General features: G+C 42.8%; 1 protein-coding gene across 1 annotated transcript; it reads left to right on the forward strand.

Moving 5' to 3' along the window:
- Positions 1-1775: 1775 nt before the first annotated feature.
- On the forward strand, positions 1776-18330 carry ubxn2a (UBX domain protein 2A). Its single transcript, XM_004083339.4, has 7 exons — positions 1776-1900; positions 2244-2300; positions 2593-2704; positions 4741-4850; positions 15379-15516; positions 15782-15943; positions 17707-18330. The coding sequence occupies exons 2-7, from the start codon at positions 2263-2265 to the stop codon at positions 17888-17890; spliced, it is 744 nt and encodes a 247-aa protein (XP_004083387.1). The 5' UTR covers positions 1776-1900; positions 2244-2262; the 3' UTR covers positions 17891-18330.
- The last annotated feature ends 1646 nt before the right edge of the window (positions 18331-19976 follow it).

Raw genomic sequence — 19976 nt, forward strand, 5'->3', positions numbered from 1 at the left:
CAAACAGATTAATATGGTTATAAATTATGTTAGCATAATTTAATAAAAGAAAATAAATGCATCAGATTTGGTCTTGCGTCTTCAGGTACAACTCGTTATTAAACAATGACTACATTTTATTTTTATTTTGAAAATGACATTTCAAATGACAATAACTACCAAAATATAGCCACCAAGTATAATATTCACAAATCTGTTGTTGTTCTTAAATAATTTAATTTAGACAATTAGCTAAAATCTTACTGACATAATTTTCCCAATTCAAGCCTGGAGAACCAACAGGGTCAAAGTTTGCTGCTATTTATTTTCAGTTTTTATTTCTTCTATTTTATAAATTATTTTTATTTTTGAAAACAATCAACAATGGGGGGAAAAAGGTAATATTAAGTTTAAAAGCCTAGAAAAACAGTATGATTGGGTTTATGTAGATTTATAGATTTTTTAATAAAGGGGAACAAAATTAAGGAACAGATATATGTTTGCGCAAAGTCTCTGTTTGTAAACAAAACCCAGAACAAATTCCAAATATCAATGCAAGCATTAATATAAATCAACATTTTTGTGAAGAGTCTTTTTTTTCCTCTATATTAGATTTGCAGTCAGCTAAGACAGAACAGCAGCTGATCAGACTTCGCTCTCTGCAGTGTGCAGCCAGTGTTGCCAGATAGAGTCACAGTTTTCCAGCCCAAAAGTCATCTAAAAACCGCCAGACCCCGCAAAAACCCGCCCAACGGGGGGGAGGGGGGGGGAAATAAGATCAATATACAGCTTTTGTAGATTTTTTCCCCTACTGGACTGATTAAGTATCCGATGCGGTGATTTTTCAAAATAAAACATTTCTTAAAATCAAAGATAGTTCAGACTATTAATAAAAGGAGTACAGTATTGCGTATTTCTTCAGCGGACCGGCCTTCTTCCATTCATTTTCTTAACCCGCTATAACCTATGTATAACCTCTTCCATCCTTGTGCTGCGCTTGCGCCAAAGCGCCCCGACTACTACCGTGTCAACCTGCTGCTATGATGACCGTATTTTGCGCTCTCTGTGTTGGACACACTGGAGGAGCGCGGGGAAAACAACTCTGAGCTACAGAGGATGTGAACAGGTGAACAGGTAGAGAGGAAAAGCAGGCAGAGGGGCGGGGGAGGGGCTTTAGCTTCAAACTGTCAGAGAGATGGAAACAAACACGGGCGTCAGATTCACACGTAGCTTTCTCTGCGGGAGTTGAAGCAGAGACTTTCTGGGACGATCTCATGAACTCAAACATGGAAACATGATTACCAAGTAGAACTCTCCAAAATATTAAACCTGATCTCTCCACATTCTCCGTGTCTACCATGCATCGATACACACAGACATCCAGCCATCAGACCATAACGTTAGCTCGTAGCTCCGCCCACACGCGACCGCGGTGTCAGCTTTAATGAACGCAACATCTAAGAGGAGGGGCGGGGCGGCAAACCCCCAACAACAGGTTAGATGACAGAACCCATTAAGCGTCTCTACCTGGTGCGTTCACGGAGCTTCAGAACATAAGACTTCAACAGCCACCCAGCCTAAAGTAGTCCGTTATTATGTATTCATGAGTGTAAAAAACCCGCCGAACAGACCCTAAAACCGCCAAAATTATGCATACCCGCCCAAAGCTATTTTTACCCGCAAATTTAGAACAAAAACCGCCCAATTGGGCGGAAAACCGCCCAATCTGGCAACACTGTGTGCAGCCTCTCTCTGACTATCATCTGTTTCTGAAGTGCTGAGCTCAGCCTGCGCGCTGCCGGTTTCACGACAACTTGGCCCAGTTTCCGGCTCTCTGACGTCACAGGTCTTGCTCAGCAGAAGAGCAGCTGGTCGTAACTTGTGGCTGCGGATGTGCAGCCCGGGATTAACCTCGAAACTGGTAAATCGGAATGCGGCTTCAGTGTGGTAGAAAAACCTCCGCTGCGTTATTTAATCATTTATTTTTATTTATTTTTTTTATTTCTTAAAGCCGTGCTTTTATTGGGATCTGCGTCTGCGTGCTTGTCAATGTCAGTGACAAATAAAACGCCAGAATGATGAATGAGCGCGCGGCCAATTTCTTTAAAATTATCCTCGGTGACTTAATGTCACTCAGTGTGCAACATGCGAGATATTAGTAGTAATGTAATAATTATAATAATAAAAATAAAGGGCATCCCATAATACGCAGCGTGTTGTTTGTAGCTATAGGCCTCGTTCATTCCTGCATGTTTTATCTTCAGATGGTAAACGAACACCGTCATGAAAGAGAATGACACGGATGACAAAGATGATCAATGGTAAGTGTTTTCCTTAAAAAAAATCCACCACCCCCCCCCCATAAATAAATAAAGAATCAGTAAAAATAAATAAAAATGTAATTTTCCCATTTGCATGTGTGCGCTTGAACGTTTTGGATCATTAAACCTATCAAAATAGACTGCAGTTACACAATAATGTGGTATTAAGTGGAAGATCCACACTTGTAACTAATATTACAATAACACCATTTTCCACAGCCTCAGCCCTCTGATTACAAGTTACCCTTTAGGATACTTGCAGCTCATTATTCCACCTCTCCATTTGTTGAAGGGCTGCCGGTAAAGACGATGAGGAGGACGTCCCCATGAGCCGCAGTTTCTCGGTTGAAGACCTCCTCGATGAGGTGGAGAAGATCTGTTATGATGCTTCAGGGAATACCAAGGTCAGACTTTGTTCCCAGTTCTTTATTATGGGAGAAATGTTTGAAAAGTATAAGAGACGCTGCTGGATTTTCCACAAACATGCGTGGAGTGTCTTCACTTAGACATGTGTAGCTCAGTCATGTCCACAGAAAATATTATTTATTTATTTTCATCGTAATAAATGCATACATTGTAATTTTTTTAAGCATCATCTTCTGATCTGTTTTCTCCGTGCTCTTTCATTTATGATGATGTCGATTTTAGCCAAAATCAAAAATCCCGTGTCTTTTACTAGGACATAGTTACTGCAGAGCTACAGCACTTCATTAAAAATACTCCCCCGAGGTGTGGACCATCGATGTGGAGCAACCCCGGCCCCCTCTTCCCATCACCCGTTTGTTTACACACTCTCCTGCTGGCGTACAGCCCCAACACTAAAGGCCCGTACACACCGGGACGAATATTCGCCAGCGTTTTTCGCCACGTTTTTTGTGTTCACACCCAGGCGATTTTCGCTGACGATGAGCCGAGCGCTTAATGTAAACAGAAATACTCCTGTACACAAGGTGGCGCTGCGCAACTTTACGCTTCTTAAAGTCGCTTTTCGCTCAGAAGAAGAGAGCAAGTATTTACGCGCTTGTCAGAATCAAACAAAGAAAACATGAATATTTCAAGCATCAGTAGCTCCAACTGCTGCTTGGTTCGGGGATATTATAGAATGTCCGTCATTATTTCTTCGCGGCAGTGTAGACGCTACTTGACGTCTATCTTCTTCGCTGGTATGTGTGCTCAGCAAGGCAGTTTTGTGTTTGAGCGCCCCCAAGTTGTGTTTTACAGTAACTTCAGAAGCTCCAGACACGTGTGCAAAAGCGCCATTCTCATTGGTCGAATAGATTTCGACGCGACGCGTCGGAAAAAAAAAACGAACCCGAGGCGTTTTTTTTTTGACGCTTTGACGCGTGGCGTTTTTTCGCGTCGGTGTGCACACTCACATTGGTGCCCTTGGTTTAGTCACGAGGCGTTAAACGTCGGCGAAAATCGCGCGCGAAATTCGTCCCGGTGTGAACAGGCCTTAACATTACCGCTGCAGCAGAGCAGCGTTGGAGCTCTGCGGCGGTACAGTTTTTAAGACAGAAGTCAGCTCAAGACGTTCATGGATCTATTTGTCTGAAAGCGGATGCATTAGAACAAATCCAGGAACTTGTGGCCCCGCCCATGCAGCGTATTCTCTACGTCACCAATACAATCATTTTGAAACATTTTTTGTTGTTTGCTCCTGATTTACATTTATTTGAATTAAGAAATACTCAGAAAGGCAATTTTGAGCTTAATTGACTTTACACATCATCAAATAGCCAGAAAAAAATGTTAAAAATACAATTGTCATCAGAGTGGGTCTTTCATGTAGCATATGGTTTTGAATGGAAAGTGTGGAGTAATGCTTGTAGACTAATTTAGTCACACACAATTTCCATTTTTATGATTTATTCATCTAAATCTTTTGGGAAACGCTGAGCTCTCCCCGTCTACTCATAGCAGGACACCCGACCGCGTTACTCTGGATCCCCCATCCCTGGTCTTTTTCAGCTCTATCTGCTGCTGATCCACTGGATCAGGTCTGGGCAGGATCTAGAACCCCCTGATCCACATAATCTGCAGGGCGGAACTAAAAACACAGAATTCAGCAGTCCTGGCTTCTAACTTCTGCAGCGTAGAAGTTCTTGAAGTGAGGGCCATCTGGGTTTTTTTATTGATAAAAAATGCTATGGAGACTGTTGTGCATGCACCAAATACTCCTATTTATAGCTCCTGGAGTTCAACTCTTTGCAGCTTTTGTTTTTTGTCAACTAAATGTTGGAAAATGGTATCTCCAGAAAGAAAAAAAGCATCCGGGTGGTTTGGTTTAATCCAGAACCCAGCAGCGCACACCTTTGCACATGGCGAGGGCTGCTTCTACTGTTGCTCTAAGCTGAGCTCTGTTGAAGTGCCTTGAAGGAAAGCAGTGTCTAGTGTTTGATGGGTTTGAGCGACACCCGCTAACATCCGCCTCTCGCAGGCGGAGATGGTGGTCAGACTGTGGAAGGACGGCTTCACCGTCAACGATGGGGACTTTCGCAGTTACTCTGTACCGGAAAATCAACTTTTTTTGGATGCTATTAAAAGAGGGTAAGATCTCCAAAAATCTACGCCGTTTATATTTGTTTTAGCTCATATCGGGGTTTTTTTTCTAGTGATACTTTTGTATAAACTGATTTTGTGCTAAAGTGTGAGAATTTAAAGGCGTAATTTTATTACTAAAACTACTAAGTCAGCTAAATCTTTCTATTCATCCTAAGAAACACAAAGAAATGATCTTTATATTACACATTTCATCAGGTAAAACTAATTGGTTGGATGCTAGAAAGCGTTCAACCCATTGCTTTCCTGTTTCTCTTTATTCTGGTATCATCCACCATTTTCTGGTGCTAAACTCCTACAATCTTTCAGCTATTTTAACCGTTCAACTATTCAAATGTTCAGCTATGACTTTTGGGCCTTCAAATCCTTAAACTTTACAACATATTCTAGGATTTTTGGCTCAGTTGAAATCCATGGGGAATCCTTGGGGCAGAAGCTCGTTGGTTCGATACCCGGCTCTGGCATTTTAGAAATTATTGTGCTGTTTTCAGTTAATTTATGGTCAACTTTGATCATTTCTTTCTTTCTTTATCTTGCCAATAATTGCCCTTTGATTTTTTGATTCGATTTGGAATGGTTTATTTCAAGCAATCAAATGAGAAGAATACACACAAAAAAACAATACAATCAGCAGTTATACATTCATACAATGACGTATTAAACTTAGGATAAGTAGACATAAAATTAAATATTGCTTGAAAGGGATTGGAAGGAAGCAAATTCATATAATCCCACCCTGTTCTACCGTAACCATTTTATTACATGATTTATATTTATCCGCTTCCTAACTGTTATCAGACAGAATTAAGAATCCTTAGGTATCACCAATTAAGTTTCATTCAGCAATATAGCATTCAACCTTGCATTTCCTTCTGGAAATGCGGCTCCGTCTAGTTACGTTTTATGGTTTATTATGTGGTCTAAGTTTATTATAGTTCAAGTAAATCTGCTGCAGCAGGAGGGTCTTCTTTCAAACAAGCTGCATTTTATTTTGAAAGCAGTGCTGCTGTCAAAAGTTATAAGTTCTATACAGAAATATTAGTTGCTCTATATTAAAACATATAAGATTGTTGTAATTGAAATGTCATAAATCACTAACATAAATAAATATTGTATGTTTCCTGCCAGAATGGTGAAACGTTGTGGTTCTAACTTGTTTTTGGTGATCAAGAAGATAAAAGATCTCTGAGTTAAGTGCACAACATTTTTTTTTAAGGCAAATCAGTCCACTTTAACTCTAGAAGGTCATGTTTGTTTTTTTTTTTTTTTTTTTTTTTTTTTTTAACTTGTCCTGTCCAACAGCTAGGCAGACAGATGAGAGCTGAGGGCCTCTTGGGTTGGACATATTTTACTTTAACAAGAGGGGTTATTAATCTTCAGACAAACCAAAGGTATGTCTGAATAAACCCCTTTTGTAATTGAGGCCAAACTTTATTAATTTCAAACATGTCTGAAAATCTTTGGTGTTGGACCGGACGGAAAAGGAAAGAGGGGAAGAAGAGAGAGGGACGCTAGAGAGAGGGGGGGTAGGGGGTGATAATAGGAGGGGAAGGGGGATAAGACCATGAAGCAGCATAGAGCAGACAGACTTACTGGTTGTTAATCATTATGGTAAGGTTCAAATGTAAAAAAAAAAAAAAAAAAAAAAGGGCGGAGCCTGTCCACACACACACTCAAATGTTATAAACACACCTGTTAGTTGCAAAAATGTCCACCTGTCGACATGTACACAAAACAGATAGTGTTCACACGCATACTTATGCCTTAAAACCAACTAGTGTGAAATATTTCAGTCATTCAGTCTGTTGAGCTAACACCAGTGCTCAGGTGAGTGTTTATGTTCTTCTAAAATGGATGGTGGAACGTGAAAAGAAGGAGGGAGAGTGCCCAGCCATCCCCACCCCAAGACCCCCACCGCACCAGCAGCGGCAGCCGGAATCCCCCCAACGCCACACGGGAACCGGCAGGGAACAACCGCCGCCCGGGCGACCAAGCCCGCCACCCAGGCCAGGGCCAGCAGGGCCGCCGCAAGGCCCCCAGAGCCAGAGAGCAGAGAGGCACGGAGGGAAAGAGGGCGCCGCCCCAGCCCAACCAGGAGAGCAGCCCCCCCGCCGCGCCGGGAGAACCCAACGCAGGGCCCCACCGGAGAAGGACGCCCACAGCCCCAGACGAGCACCCCACCACCACCCAGGAGTTCCGGGCATCCCCCCGCCCCAACCCCAGGTACGAGCCAGGACCCCCCAAGGGAGACCCACTCCGCACTCCAGGCAGCCACCCGCCCGGCCCACGGTTGGTCCAGGGAGGAGCGAGGCAGGGGCCCGCCGCCCCCACCCAGAAGGGGGGAACCCCGGGGAAAAAAGAGGGCCCACAAGGGGTGTTGTAAATATGGCCCGACCAGGCTCGGCCACAGTTGGAAATTTGGCGGGGCCCAGCACTCAGGAGCAAGGACCAGAACCCACCCCCCAGGGACACGAACACCCCCGGCTCAGATGTAATGTGAACCCCCCCACCGCGCGGAGAGAGCACCGCCGGGCCCAGGAAGCCGGCACCCCGGGGACACAGCCGCCGTTGCAAAGGGGCCCGTACCCCCCACCAGGGAAGAGGCAGGGGACAGATGGTCCTAGGTCCCACCTTCCTTGCAAAATGTGTGTGCGTGTATGTGTGTTTGAGAGAGTGTGTGTGTGCATGTGTGTGTGTTTATGTTGGGATGTATATATTGAGGGGGGAGGGGTGTGTGTACTAAGGGGGGTGCGGTTAAAATTGGCGGGTAGGGCACTAAGGGGACGTCTCCTGATTACTCACAGTGACGTCCCCTCACCCTCCCCACCAAGGGGCCCTAAATGTCTAAGGTGCGGTTAAAATTGGCGGGTAGGGTGCTAGGAGGACATCCGCTGCTTGCTGGCAGTGATGTCCAAGCACCCCCCCTACCAAGGGCCCTACATGTCTAAGGTGCAAATAAAACCGAAAGAGGGGGGGCCCACTCCATACGGCAACCACAGGAGGGGGGTCACTGCCTAGTAAACCCCCCCCCCCCCAAGGCTCATCGCAGGCTAAGCCCCCCACCCCCTCACCCTATTATGAGGTTATATGAGGAAGGGGGTAAGTTGGGGACAGATGATAGACTGTCCCCCGGTGGTCAAACAGCCGTCCCCCGCCCCCCCCCCCAGCAAGGGGGCCAGGCCCACCCAGCCCCGGGGCCCCACCCCCGGAGGCGCAGACACCCCAGGCCCAGCACCACCACCCCCACACAGAGAGAGGGGAGCCAGAAAGCGCTGGCCCCCCCCGGAGCAAGCCCAGGCCCCCACCCCCAAACGCCGGCCCTAGAAGAGCTCTGGTCAGGCCTCGACGGGACCGAGGCAGCCAACCGGCCGGGGAAACCGCCGATGGCCTCAGCGGAGACCCCGACCCGTCAACCCCCCCTGCCCCGTACCAATAGTGGCCCCCCCCCTCCCCCAGAATGCCCCCCCACAGGACAGGGCCGACAAGACCCCCACCCCACCCCACCCCCAGACCCCGCAGCCGAAGCGGATGACACCCAGAGCGACCGGGGGCCCCAAGAGGGTTGTCCCGTCCCGCCCCAGAGCCAGGGAAGGGCCGATCCCAGCCCCAGGTGTAGACGGGAAGCCCATCCAGCGCCGCTGGGCCCCCCCCCCGAGCAGCGCCCCCCGCCAACCCCCCCCAGCACAGGCAAAGGGACCACCCCCCCAAGCCAAGCCAGACCACCACCCCACCCCCCCACCACGCACCCCCACACCCAAGCCCAGAGGACCACGCAGCGCCCCAGGCCGCCCCACCCAGGCGCCGGACCCGACCCCCCGACCAACGGAGCCCCCACCACCCCCGGCCAGGCACCGGAGGCCCCGACCCCCACCCCGGCCCACGGCAGAAGGGCAAGGAGCAGCGACGACCATGCCCCCCCCACCCCCTAAGTCACGGAGTTAGCTATGGGAGACCAGAGAGACCGAATTCTTTCAAAGTTACTTGAACTTTGGGCTGACATTTTTTCCAAGCTGATATGATCAAGCAGCAGATTTCTGTGTTGACTTATATTTATATTTTTTTTGCTTTTCCAATTTATTAAAATAGTTTTTTTAGCAATGCAAAGAGTTATGAAAATGATAGAGCCTAATCCTCCTTCTACATCGATGGCACTCATGTCACCAAGCACACAAAGTGACGGTGAAGCTGTGATTGAAACCTTAAGCCAGACTGATAGATCGGCACATACCTGCTGCCAGAGAGCCTGGACAGGCGTGCAGAACCATAGTGCATGCAGGTAATTGTCGGGTAGATTACTGTCACAGTGCTGACAAATGTCTGAGTTACTGAGACCCATCTTGAACATCCTCTGTCCAGTGTAGTAAATTCTGTGAAGAGTTTTGAAATGGATTAGCTGCAGATTTGGATTTTTTGTCATTTTAAAGGTGTTTAGACAAAGTTCTGACCAAAAACTTTCATCTGTGGTGATGCTCAAATCCGCATCCCATTTTGTTGTCGGAAGTGAAATATTGTTATCTAAATTACATAAAAGTTTGTATATTTTGGAGAGAGTTTTATTCATTGAGAAATTGATCAGAGTGGTAACTACATCTGGTAGCTTTAAATCGTTGTCTCTGTATTTAAACTTTTTAGTAATAATTGATTTAAGTTGCTGATATTCCAAGAAGTTATATATTCCATGTTTGTCTTGAAGTTCCTGGGGAGTTATGAATCTTCTATCAATAATTATGTGCTCTAGTTGTTTTATGCCCCCTGCTTGCCAAGCTGGGAAGTGGATAATTTTTTTGTTTATGAGGATGTCTGGGTTGTTCCAGATGGGTGTCATTTTGCACGGTTGAATTGATGATTTTGATATTTTGAGAAATTCCCACCAGGCTGTTAAAGTGGCATTTATATTAATACTTTTGAAACAATCCTGTTTTTTAACTATTTGACTAATAAATGGAAGATCTGACAGGTTGATCTTTCCACATAACGCCTGTTCCAAGTCTAACCATGAGTTGGTTTCTGGATTATTTTTTAACCATTTTAAGATGTATTGTAATCTATTTGCAAGAAAGTAATTGTGGAAGTTAGGTAATTCTAATCCTCCACAGCTTTTTGCAGATTTTAAAGTTTTTAGACTAATTCTTGCAGGTTTATTGTTCCATAGAAAGCTTGATATGGATGAGTCTAATGTTTTGAACCATTTTAATGGCGGTTGTGTGGGAATCATTGAGAAGAGATAATTAACTTTGGGTAAGATTTTCATTTTAACCGTGGCTACCTTGCCCATAAGGGACAAAGGCAGGTTGGTCCAGCGTGTTAGATCGTCCTGTATGTTTTTCAGTAATGGGGTGTAGTTTAGCAGCACCAGTTCTGATATTTTGGGGGAAAAATAAATACCTAGATATTTTATATTGCCTGATTTAACTGGTATTGTGAGTCCTTGCTCCGCATTACTGTTCAGTGGTAATAAAACAGATTTATTCCAATTAATGGAATAGTCTGATATAGAAGAGAATTCATTAATGATTGTTGCCGTTTCATTTACAGAATGTATATTACTTAAAAACAGTAATATGTCATCTGCATAGAGACTAATTTTATGATGGCTGTGTTTGGTTTTAATTCCTTTAATACTCTCATTCTGTCTTATTGCTGCAGCTAGAGGCTCGATAAATATTGCAAAAAGAGAGGGGGAGAGTGGGCAACCCTGTCTAGTTCCTCTTCCAAGAAAAAACCTGTTGGAAGTCTGTTTATTAGTTCTAACTGATGCATTGGGGTTGTGATATAATATTTTGATCCAATTGATGAATGATTCTCCAAACCCAAACTTATGGAGGGCAGCAATGAGGAACTTCCAATTTACTCTATCAAAGGCTTTTTCAGCATCCAGTGATAGTATAGTCATTTCCTGGTTTTTGATGGTGGCAAAGTCTATTATGTTAACGAGTCTGCGGACATTGTCATCCGAGTGTCTGCCTTTGATGAATCCAGTTTGATCAAAGTCAATTATGTGAGGAGTGACTTTTTCTATTCTCTGTGCTAGTGCTTTGCAGATAATTTTTACATCTGCATTAATTAAAGAAATGGGGCGATAGCTTGAAGGACTCGTGGGGTCTTTGTCTGGTTTTAGAAGAAGGATAATGTTGGCGGAGTTCATGTTAGGTGGTAGAGATTGGCTTTCATTGATAAATTTTACCGTTTTATAAAACGTTGGTGCCAGTTGTTCCCAGAATTCCTTATAAAACTCTGCAGGAAAGCCGTCAGGCCCTGGTGCTTTACCATTGGGCATAAGTAACAGAGCTTCATGAAGTTCAGACGGCGAGAGCGGAGAATCTAAGTTTGTGATTTGATCTTCGTTTAACTTGGGCAGGTTTATATTGTTGAGAAATGAGTTGATGCTTTGTTCTGATGGATTGATCTGTGGAGTGTATAAGTTTTGATAAAAGTCTTTAAACGCATTATTAATTTTTACCGGGTCATGGGTGACATTCCCTGTTTGGTCCATAATAGAAGTGATTGTTGATTTTTCTTTATTAATTTTAAGCTGATTAGCTAGAAATTTGCCAGATTTATTTGAGTTTTCATATCTTTCCAGTCGAAGCCTTTGTATCTGGAATTGTGTTTGTTTATTGATGATGTCATTTAACTGCAGCTTTAAATTTTTCAGGTCCCCCAGTATGTGTTCCTGTGCAGAAGCAGTATAAGCAGTCTCCAGAGTTTTTATTTTATTTCCTAATTCTAATAAATCTGCTTTCTCCTTGCGTTTTTTATGCGTTGAATAAGAGATGATTTTCCCTCTCATGACTGCCTTTGCTGCTTCCCAAAGAATACTTGGTGATATTTCAGAAGTATCGTTGAATTCTAAGAAGGTTGCCCACTCTTTTTTAAAGAATTCAATAAATTCCTGGTCTTTTAACAGAGACGTATTAAACCTCCAGGTTGAACCCGAGGGTCTGGGTACTTCCCTTGAAATAGTAACAGAAACTGGTGCATGGTCACTGATAATAATTGGATGAATGTTGGAACTTTTAATTTCTTTCAAAAGGGAGTTACTGACTAATAAATAATCTAAACGAGATTGTGAATGGTGAACTGGAGAAAAAAAGGTGAACCCCTTAGTGTTTGGATGACATGAGCGCCAAGCGTCGCAGAGACCCAGATCATTCATGTACTGCTTTAGAATACTTGCAGACTGCCATGTACGCTGGTTTGCTGCTGTGCTGAGTCTGTCAAGTTCAGGGTCCAAAACAAGGTTGACGTCTCCTCCTATAATGATTGTGGAGTCAGAGTGAACTGAGAGTGAGGTGAAGAATCTGTGAAAGAAGGAAGAGTCGTCAACATTAGGACCATAGATGCTGGCTATGCAAAAGTCTTTATTCTGAATGGATATATTAATGATTACAAATCTGCCTTCTGGGTCAGTAACTGTATCCTTATGAGTAAATGTGACATTTTTATTAATCAAAACTGCAACCCCTCTTTGTTTGGAGTTGAAACTGGCAGAATACATAGCTGGATACTGGGAACAGCACAGGAGATGACCAGCTGATAAAGATAAATGGGTCTCCTGCAGCAGAGCTATATCTGCTTTAAGATCATTCAGGTGATTTAACACTTTCAATCTCTTTGGCCCAGAACCAAGTCCACGCACATTCCAGCTAACGATGTTAAGACTGTTCATAGCTGTTCTAACCGGGAGAGTGCAAGGCTAAATAGTGCGTGTGCCCGTCCGTGTGCGCGTGCCCGCTGTGCGTACCTGCTACACTGACAAGCGCTGTGCGTTGTGGGTGAACGTGTCTTGGCTATGAGCTGCATGTTGCGTGCGTCCTGTGTGAGCCTAAGTGAGGTTTTTGCAGTTTATCAACGTGTGTGTGCGGGATCGCGTGTGCATGCTCTTATGCGCGCTAGTATGCGCGCGCGCCCGTTCCGTGCATAAATAAATACTCACCGTGGTTGCGTTGACTTTACCTGATTCACATATGAGGACATGGTAAGGGGGGGGACAAGAGAAAAGAGAGAGGGAAAGAGAAAGCACAAAAAACAAAAACAACGAAACAACAACAGAAACATGAATGTGAGAGAAAGAGAAAACACTTTTCCTGAGAGGTGTGGATTATTGATGATCCGATTATTTCCTAGTTAAATAAGTTTGCGGGTTTCTTCTGGGCAGCGCAGATGTCAGTGTGCCTCTGAAAGCCTTCAGCACAGCCAGGGTGTTACCTCTGGGTCCCGGAACAGCTTGCCATTCACAAAAAGTTTATCAACAGCAACCACCGCGCGTGCTCCAGCAGACAGGTGCTTCCTCCTCAGCGGGAAGAGGATTTTCCACCGGCGGAGGATCTCGCCTGGAAACTGATCATTCACGCTGTAATGTGTGTCTTTCAGCTCTCGTCCTCTGCTTTTTACCTGCATCTTTTGTTTATAATGTTCAAATTTAGCAACAATAGGACGGGGACGCTGATTGTCCGGCCTTTTTCCTCCGAGCTGGTGAACCCTGTGGAAGGAGATCTTCTGGACTTCTTCCTTGGGGAGTTTCAGGTGGACCTCTATAAAGGACTTAACAATGTTCTCCGGGACTTCCCCTGCCTCTTCTGGAATCCCTGCGAACACTAGATTGTCCCTCATGCTCCTCGCCTGAAGATCCAGGAGGGTTTCCTTGATGGATCGGTTTTCCTCAGAGAGACGGGCGGTGTCGTGGCCCAAGATCTTCACGGTCTCTCTGAGGGCCTGGTTCTCCGCTGCGAGCTCCTGCACCTGCTGTTGGCTGAACTCCAGAGACTCTCGCAGACCTTGGAATTCCTTATGGAGGATCTCCAGCAGATTTAAACGGCAATCAAGGCTGGAGAGCCTTTTATCAATTGAATCCAGGATATCACTCATGTTGCTGCCTGGGGAGGAGGCAGCCCCCGGGGAGTCTTCGGGACGGTTGCGTTTGGTGGACGGAGTGGCGGTGTTGGATTTCTTCATGAGGCAGGTATTGAAACACTCGTCGATGTAATTCTCCAGATCCTCCAGGTCCTCCAGGTCATCCAGGCTGGCAAATGCTTGACAAACTTTTTCAGATTTTTATTTTTTAAACTTTCTGGATTATTTAAATATGGCGGTGTAATTAAATAAATCAAAAATGTTTGTTCACAACTTACGCGCCGCCAAGTAAACTCACCACACTCCTCTCGTTGGCTCTCGCGATACTACAGCATCACGTTGGGACCTAGAAGGTCATGTTTGACAAAATTAAGTTAAAATCCATGTTGATTTTCTTAGGAGACTAAGTCATTTTTACATTAAAAGCTTCTTTTATCGTAAAAATAAAAGCAAAAATAGCTTATTTTTAGGTGCAATCAAAAGCGTTAAAAATAATTCAAAAGAACAAGTTAACACTTTATTTGCGTTTTTAATGATCCCTTCTAAAAGTTTAGCCAAATTTACTTATTTGTCATCATTCGATAAAGATTTTTGTTTGAAATCTATAACAGTTGCTTGCCTGACCAACTTCAATAAAAGTTTGTGGCAAAAGTATCAAAAAAAGCATTTTCTGGTCAGTGTTAACTCAAAAAGTAAGGTTTTTGATTAAAATAAAAAGGTCCAATAGGGATGGCCCGATTTTTTCTGTCTGTTACCGATAACCAATAATTCCCCTGCAACTGTGGCCGATATTTACAGATACTTGCGTGTCTACAGTAACACAAAGTTTAGATTTCCTTTTTGTTTCTTTATTTAAAATGCACTTTTTTTTCCCTTTTACTGGACAATCACATTGTACTTGACCTTTTCAACATACAGCAAAGGATCTCACAGGAAGTATCACTTTCAAACTTTCATATAAATATATCTGTAAACATTCAGCAAATAGTCAATTACTGACTAACTGTTAACATAAGCCTCCCGATCTATTAGGAACAAGCACACAATCGAAAATAAAGAGTTTCTGAGAACAGTCTGAAGATATTGGTTGATTTTGTTTTTTCATATCGGACCGATACAGACACTAGCAGCGATGAATCGGTCCAAGACGGTGAACATTTGAGGTCTAAACATTGAAGATGCTAAATCCATTCAGAACAGCTGGAATTAATTTCAAAAGACTGTCTAAATTGTATACATTTCTCCTTATTTTGTTGGAAGCAAAGGTTAATTTTAATTTTTTAGAATTGTTTTTTGGTTTGTTCTTTAATCCAGGAGAATAATCCCAAAACCACAGATTACATCAAACACGAGAGTTGATTTAAATATTCTTTGTGGGGTTTTTTAAAATCAAATTTTTAAAGTTTTCCTAAACCAAACCAATATTAAAACAACTAATGTGTTTCTATGAGATTAATCAGACTTTCTACGTATGGTAGCCTTTGGATTTAATCAGATTCTTTAGAAAGGAATTAGCATCAGATGTGGCCCACCAGCCGCAGGACCAGCAGCAGCCGCCGCCGCCGCAGCAGCAGCGCCCCTGAAAATAGATGAGACCAAATCTGTGCAGCTCATTTCTAATATTGATGAATCTGCCGGCCGGTCGGTCTTGAATTTGTCTCAGGGAGCTTCCGGCAGAATGGGAAAGCAGAGCGGAGGAGGAGGAGCTGGAGATCAGCATGGAGGACTTCACGGAGGAGAACTACGTTCCGAAGAAGAAGGTTTTCCATCCCTTCAGCGGCCGAGGATACAGACTGGGCAGGTGGGAGAAAGCGGTCAGCGTTGGTGTTAATGATGACTTGCAGTCCACGCTTTTGTAAGATTTCACCACTAGGTGTCCCTCTAGACAACATTTAAAAGCAAATCTGAGCCTGTCATCTTGATGAAACCAGATGCTCATTGATTTCCCTGCACAGGATTACTTTGCAGGCCTCCCCCCCCCTGCAGCAGATAATAAACTCCCACCCTGTTGGTTGGCATCAGTCTGGTGATCGGTCTGCTCTTTTGCACTCTGTCCCTTTTTCCAGTGTTGCACCCAGAGTTGTGGCCAGGTCACCATCTGTGCACGAGGATGGAGAATCTCCTCCTATTCCCATGGTAACGCTCAACCACTCCCTTCCCGTCACCTCTCTGCAGATCTGGTTGGTGGACGGCAGGAGATTGGTGCAGCGGTTCAACCTATCGCATCGGTGCGTATGGCAGAGTTCAAACACAGCGCAGGGGAAAAACGTGGTTACGCTTTTCTCCCCGACACTTTATCAGCTGGGAAATCCCATAATCTCTGAAACTCAAATCACTTTCAGGGAGGGCTAACAGATTTTTGGCCTGTTGCAGCTGCAGAACTGCTTTGTTTTGGGGATTATCTAAGGCGTTGCTCTCGTACGCTTACGTTCCAAGGCTGAAGGTGATGTGCATGAGGCTGCAGAAAACATAATCTGGGCTGTAGCGTTGGTTGGGATCCATTAAATCCCCTGTGTGGTATTGCATAACTTGCATGCAGCATTTATATAACAGGCTAAGGGATGGAGAGGACCAAACCCCTTCAACCTAAAGCTGGCCTGGGCGCGTGCGAGGCGGGCGGCCATACGGTTGCCTGTATATGCTGGGTTTGTTATCAATAATTCATCATGTTATGATCTGACTTCCGCAGAGAGAGAGAGGCTGTGCCACTATAGGAAGGATTTGCAAGGGAGAGCGATTTGGAAGGGTTCATTTTAAACTGTTTTCATTTGTAATCTAAATGACTGTTTAATAAGAAACTATATCAATTCATAAAATCTAGTAGTTTTTCTTCAGTCCCATTTCTTGTGTTTTTTGCATCAGCAGCTTCAATGATAAACTTTCACCTTTGAGAAAGAAAAGAAAAAAAACATTGTAAACAAAGAAATTAAATAAAATTCTGAACTGATATTTATGACATAAGGGTCACCATAAGAAAATTAAAAAAAAAATTGAGAAAAGTAAACATTTTATCAGATTAAAGTTGTATAATTATTACAAAAAATTTAACATTTACAAGAATAAAGTCTTAAAATATGACAAGTTCATCTATGAGAATATAGAAAAAACAATTGAGAAAAAAAATGTGAATAAATGTAAAAACATTGTCAGAATTTTACAAGAATAAAGACATGAAAACATGAGAAAAAGTTTAGAATTATGAAAAAAGTTTACATTTGTGTCAAAGTTGTACAATTATTTTTATAACGTCTTTTGGGAGAATAATGTCCTTAGAAAAAAAAAAAAGGTGAGAAAGTAAGTCAAAAATTGTACAAGAAAAAAAAGCTATGAAAATATGAAAAACTATAACAGTCAGTTTTCCAGATTTAAAGTTGTACAATTATATGAAAAGTAATTTTATTAGATCAAAGTCATAGAAGTATAAGAAAAAAGTAAACATTTCATCAGAAATCTTTAATGTATGATTCAAAACTTTATAATTTTACGAGGAAAAACCTGTGCTATTTTTTCTAAATAAAGTTTTAAATCAAATATATTTGTACATCTACAAAAACAGTGACGTCCGTTTGATTTCTCTGAAGTGTCCCCGACAACAAAAATTATACGGGTTATGTTCGATTATCTTTGAAGCATTTTAAAAGCTAAATTTTATTTTTGAAAAAGGTCGACTTCTTAGAAAAATTGCAACTTTGAGGCATTCATTTACGACTATTCCTTTAGATTGCTGAATTTTTTAAATGATTGCACAACTTCTCATAATGTTGCTACTTTACTGTCAAAACTTTGACTTAAAAATACATTAATAAAACAATTTTGCCTTTTTTTTCCTCATAATTCCATTACTTCATCCTCCCATATTTGTTTAGTTTTTCCCCCTTGAATGGTGCTTTTCATGCTCCATCATTGATGCGAATTGGAATTTTATGAAATATTGATATTTCAGGAAAACTGGCGGTGAGATTCTGATCTAGTAGTTGCGTCTCTGTTTCAGGATCCTTGATGTTTACGACTTTGTGGCGCGCTGCCAGAGGAACTGCCCCCCGTTTACCCTGACCACATCACTCCCCGCTCAAGAGCTCAGCGACAGAGATTTGACCCTGGAAGAGGCGGATTTGGCGCACGCCGTCATCGTCCAGAGACCCCTGAACACAGAGCATCCGTTTGGACACTCGTGACCACGTGCCACGCTTTCGGCGTTGCTCTGCAGTCCCTGCTGCGGCGGATTGGTCACTAAGGTGCCTCTGAGGAGTTCACGCTGCCGTCGTTCCCTGGAAGATGAAGTTATTCTGCCAAAAAGAATGCAAAGCAGTGATGTCAACCAGCGCACGATGGACTTTAGTCTGCATCATCTCCTCCCCTTAGCACAATTCTGAAGTCTTCCCAAAATGCGATCAAAACGCTTCTGCACCGTTTGCAGTAAGAAAGAATTTGCAGTTAAAAACTGTTGGTTTTTTTGCACGATGTTTCAGATCAGACTTCTGTACTGTCTGTATGCAGACCAGCATTTTGAAACGCGATTTTATTTCTTTTGTAAATGTTGAGGAATGGTGACGTTTGGTTTACTTTATCTGCAAATCACTGGATAATGCAATAAAACTCAAATCTGCTTGGAGGAGATCCTTGTTCTGTGTTCTGTCAGTGTTAATCAGCTTGTAGTTTTACTTTAAGCCTTAAAGAAATCTTCATTTAGATGTAAATTCATGTTACAGTTTAGTTTAAATGGAAAGCACCAAATCATTTCAGATTTTTTTTTTTTTACATAGCTACTTCAAAAACTGCTAATATAAAGTAAAAACTATTTTAAAGTGGATCTTATTTGAATTAGACATGTTTATGAAAGGTGGCTTGGGGGTGTAGTGGTTAGCACTTTTATGAGAAGGCTCTAGTTTGAACCCCAGCTGGGACATTTGTGTGTAGAGTTTCGTGCTTGTGTGGGTTTTTGTCAGTCAAAAATCCTGCTTTATGAGTTCATTGGTGATTCTAAATTGTCCTTCAGGTGTTTCGATGAACATGTGAACTGTTTAGTAGCGAAAAGAGGCTCCTATGACCCTGGACAGGAATAAGAGAGTTCAAGAAATAAAAATAAAAAATAGGACGAGAGATATCGCCTAGTACCGAGAGAAACATTATCGGTTCAAAACCAGGTAAAAGATGTTGGTAAACTGTTTCTCTTTCTGTTGTGTCTTTGTCTGTAAACGTGATGCAAACAGACATCCAATAACAAGCTTTCTTCGACCAAGTTGGATCAATTTCAACTCAGGGTGAACCACAGTGACGGGTGTGTGTTGTGTTCATCAAACATAACCCCTTTTCTTCACAGCACTTCAAGCAATACCTGAATAAAATGACACTTTATTTTTAACCACAAAGAATAGGGTCTTTATGTTCGAAGCTATTTTGTCCTTTAGATATTTGTTTTGTTGCTTAAAGACTGTTAAGACATTTTCATTTAGAAGCATAAATGACAAATACAGATCTAGATTGCATCCATTCTTTTGGGTAAAAGAATTAGATCGCATCGTCAAAGTTGGGGGATTTTTTGTTTCATTTATAGAGCATGTATGGAGATGTGCATCCTAAAAAATAAGATACACATACATACATCCTTACTAATACATACCATTTCACCAGTACTGACCAATTATTTGGCATTTTAACAATAATTCACATTTTATAACTAACTTGAGATCTTTATCCATGTCACAAGAACCGGCAGACAACTGGATCCAAATGTAGCAGGTTTATTAGCTCACCTGAAAGTCCACAAAGGCTCAGGTAGGCAGGGGTCGATAACAGGCATAAGACCATCAGAGGAGTGACGGGGTCATCTGGACCCAGGTGAGAGTCGGGGCAGGCAGAGTCAGAGACAAAACAGAACCAGAAGATCAGGTCCAACTGTAACACTCCAGCATGCCTGCAGAGTGGCACAAACAATACTTCACACTGAGTGAGGCTCAGTGTGTTGCTTAAGTAGTTGTTGATTGATTTAGTGAATGAGAGTCAGGTGTGTGGCATCCAGGAAATCCAAGCTGGGGTTGCTGGGAGATGGAGTGCATTTTGTACTCTGGAGATGGTGACCATAGGGGGAGACAGAGTTGTGACTTCTGACAATCCTAGTTTTGTTCCATAAATAGAAGGGCATCTCCATGCTGCATTTGTTCGTCCCCTGCATGATTCAAGCTTAAAAATAATACTTCTCAAACTATAATGTTCCTTATTTCTTTTCAAATAAACGACTGCACTCTCTGGGGTAAACTACAT

The sequence above is a fragment of the Oryzias latipes genome, chromosome 24 (genome assembly GCF_002234675.1).
Source record: "Oryzias latipes chromosome 24, ASM223467v1".
In the NCBI taxonomy this organism is placed as follows: domain Eukaryota; kingdom Metazoa; phylum Chordata; class Actinopteri; order Beloniformes; family Adrianichthyidae; genus Oryzias; species Oryzias latipes.

Excerpts from the sequence above, each read along its gene's own strand:
- ubxn2a (XM_004083339.4), top strand. The coding sequence starts at position 2,263 with ATGAAAGAGAATGACACGGATGACAAAGATGATCAATG. Across the intron at positions 2,301-2,592 it reads GATGACAAAGATGATCAATG|GGCTGCCGGTAAAGACGATG; the intron begins GTAAGTGTTTTC and ends CATTTGTTGAAG. Across the intron at positions 4,851-15,378 it reads TTGGATGCTATTAAAAGAGG|GGAGCTTCCGGCAGAATGGG; the intron begins GTAAGATCTCCA and ends AATTTGTCTCAG.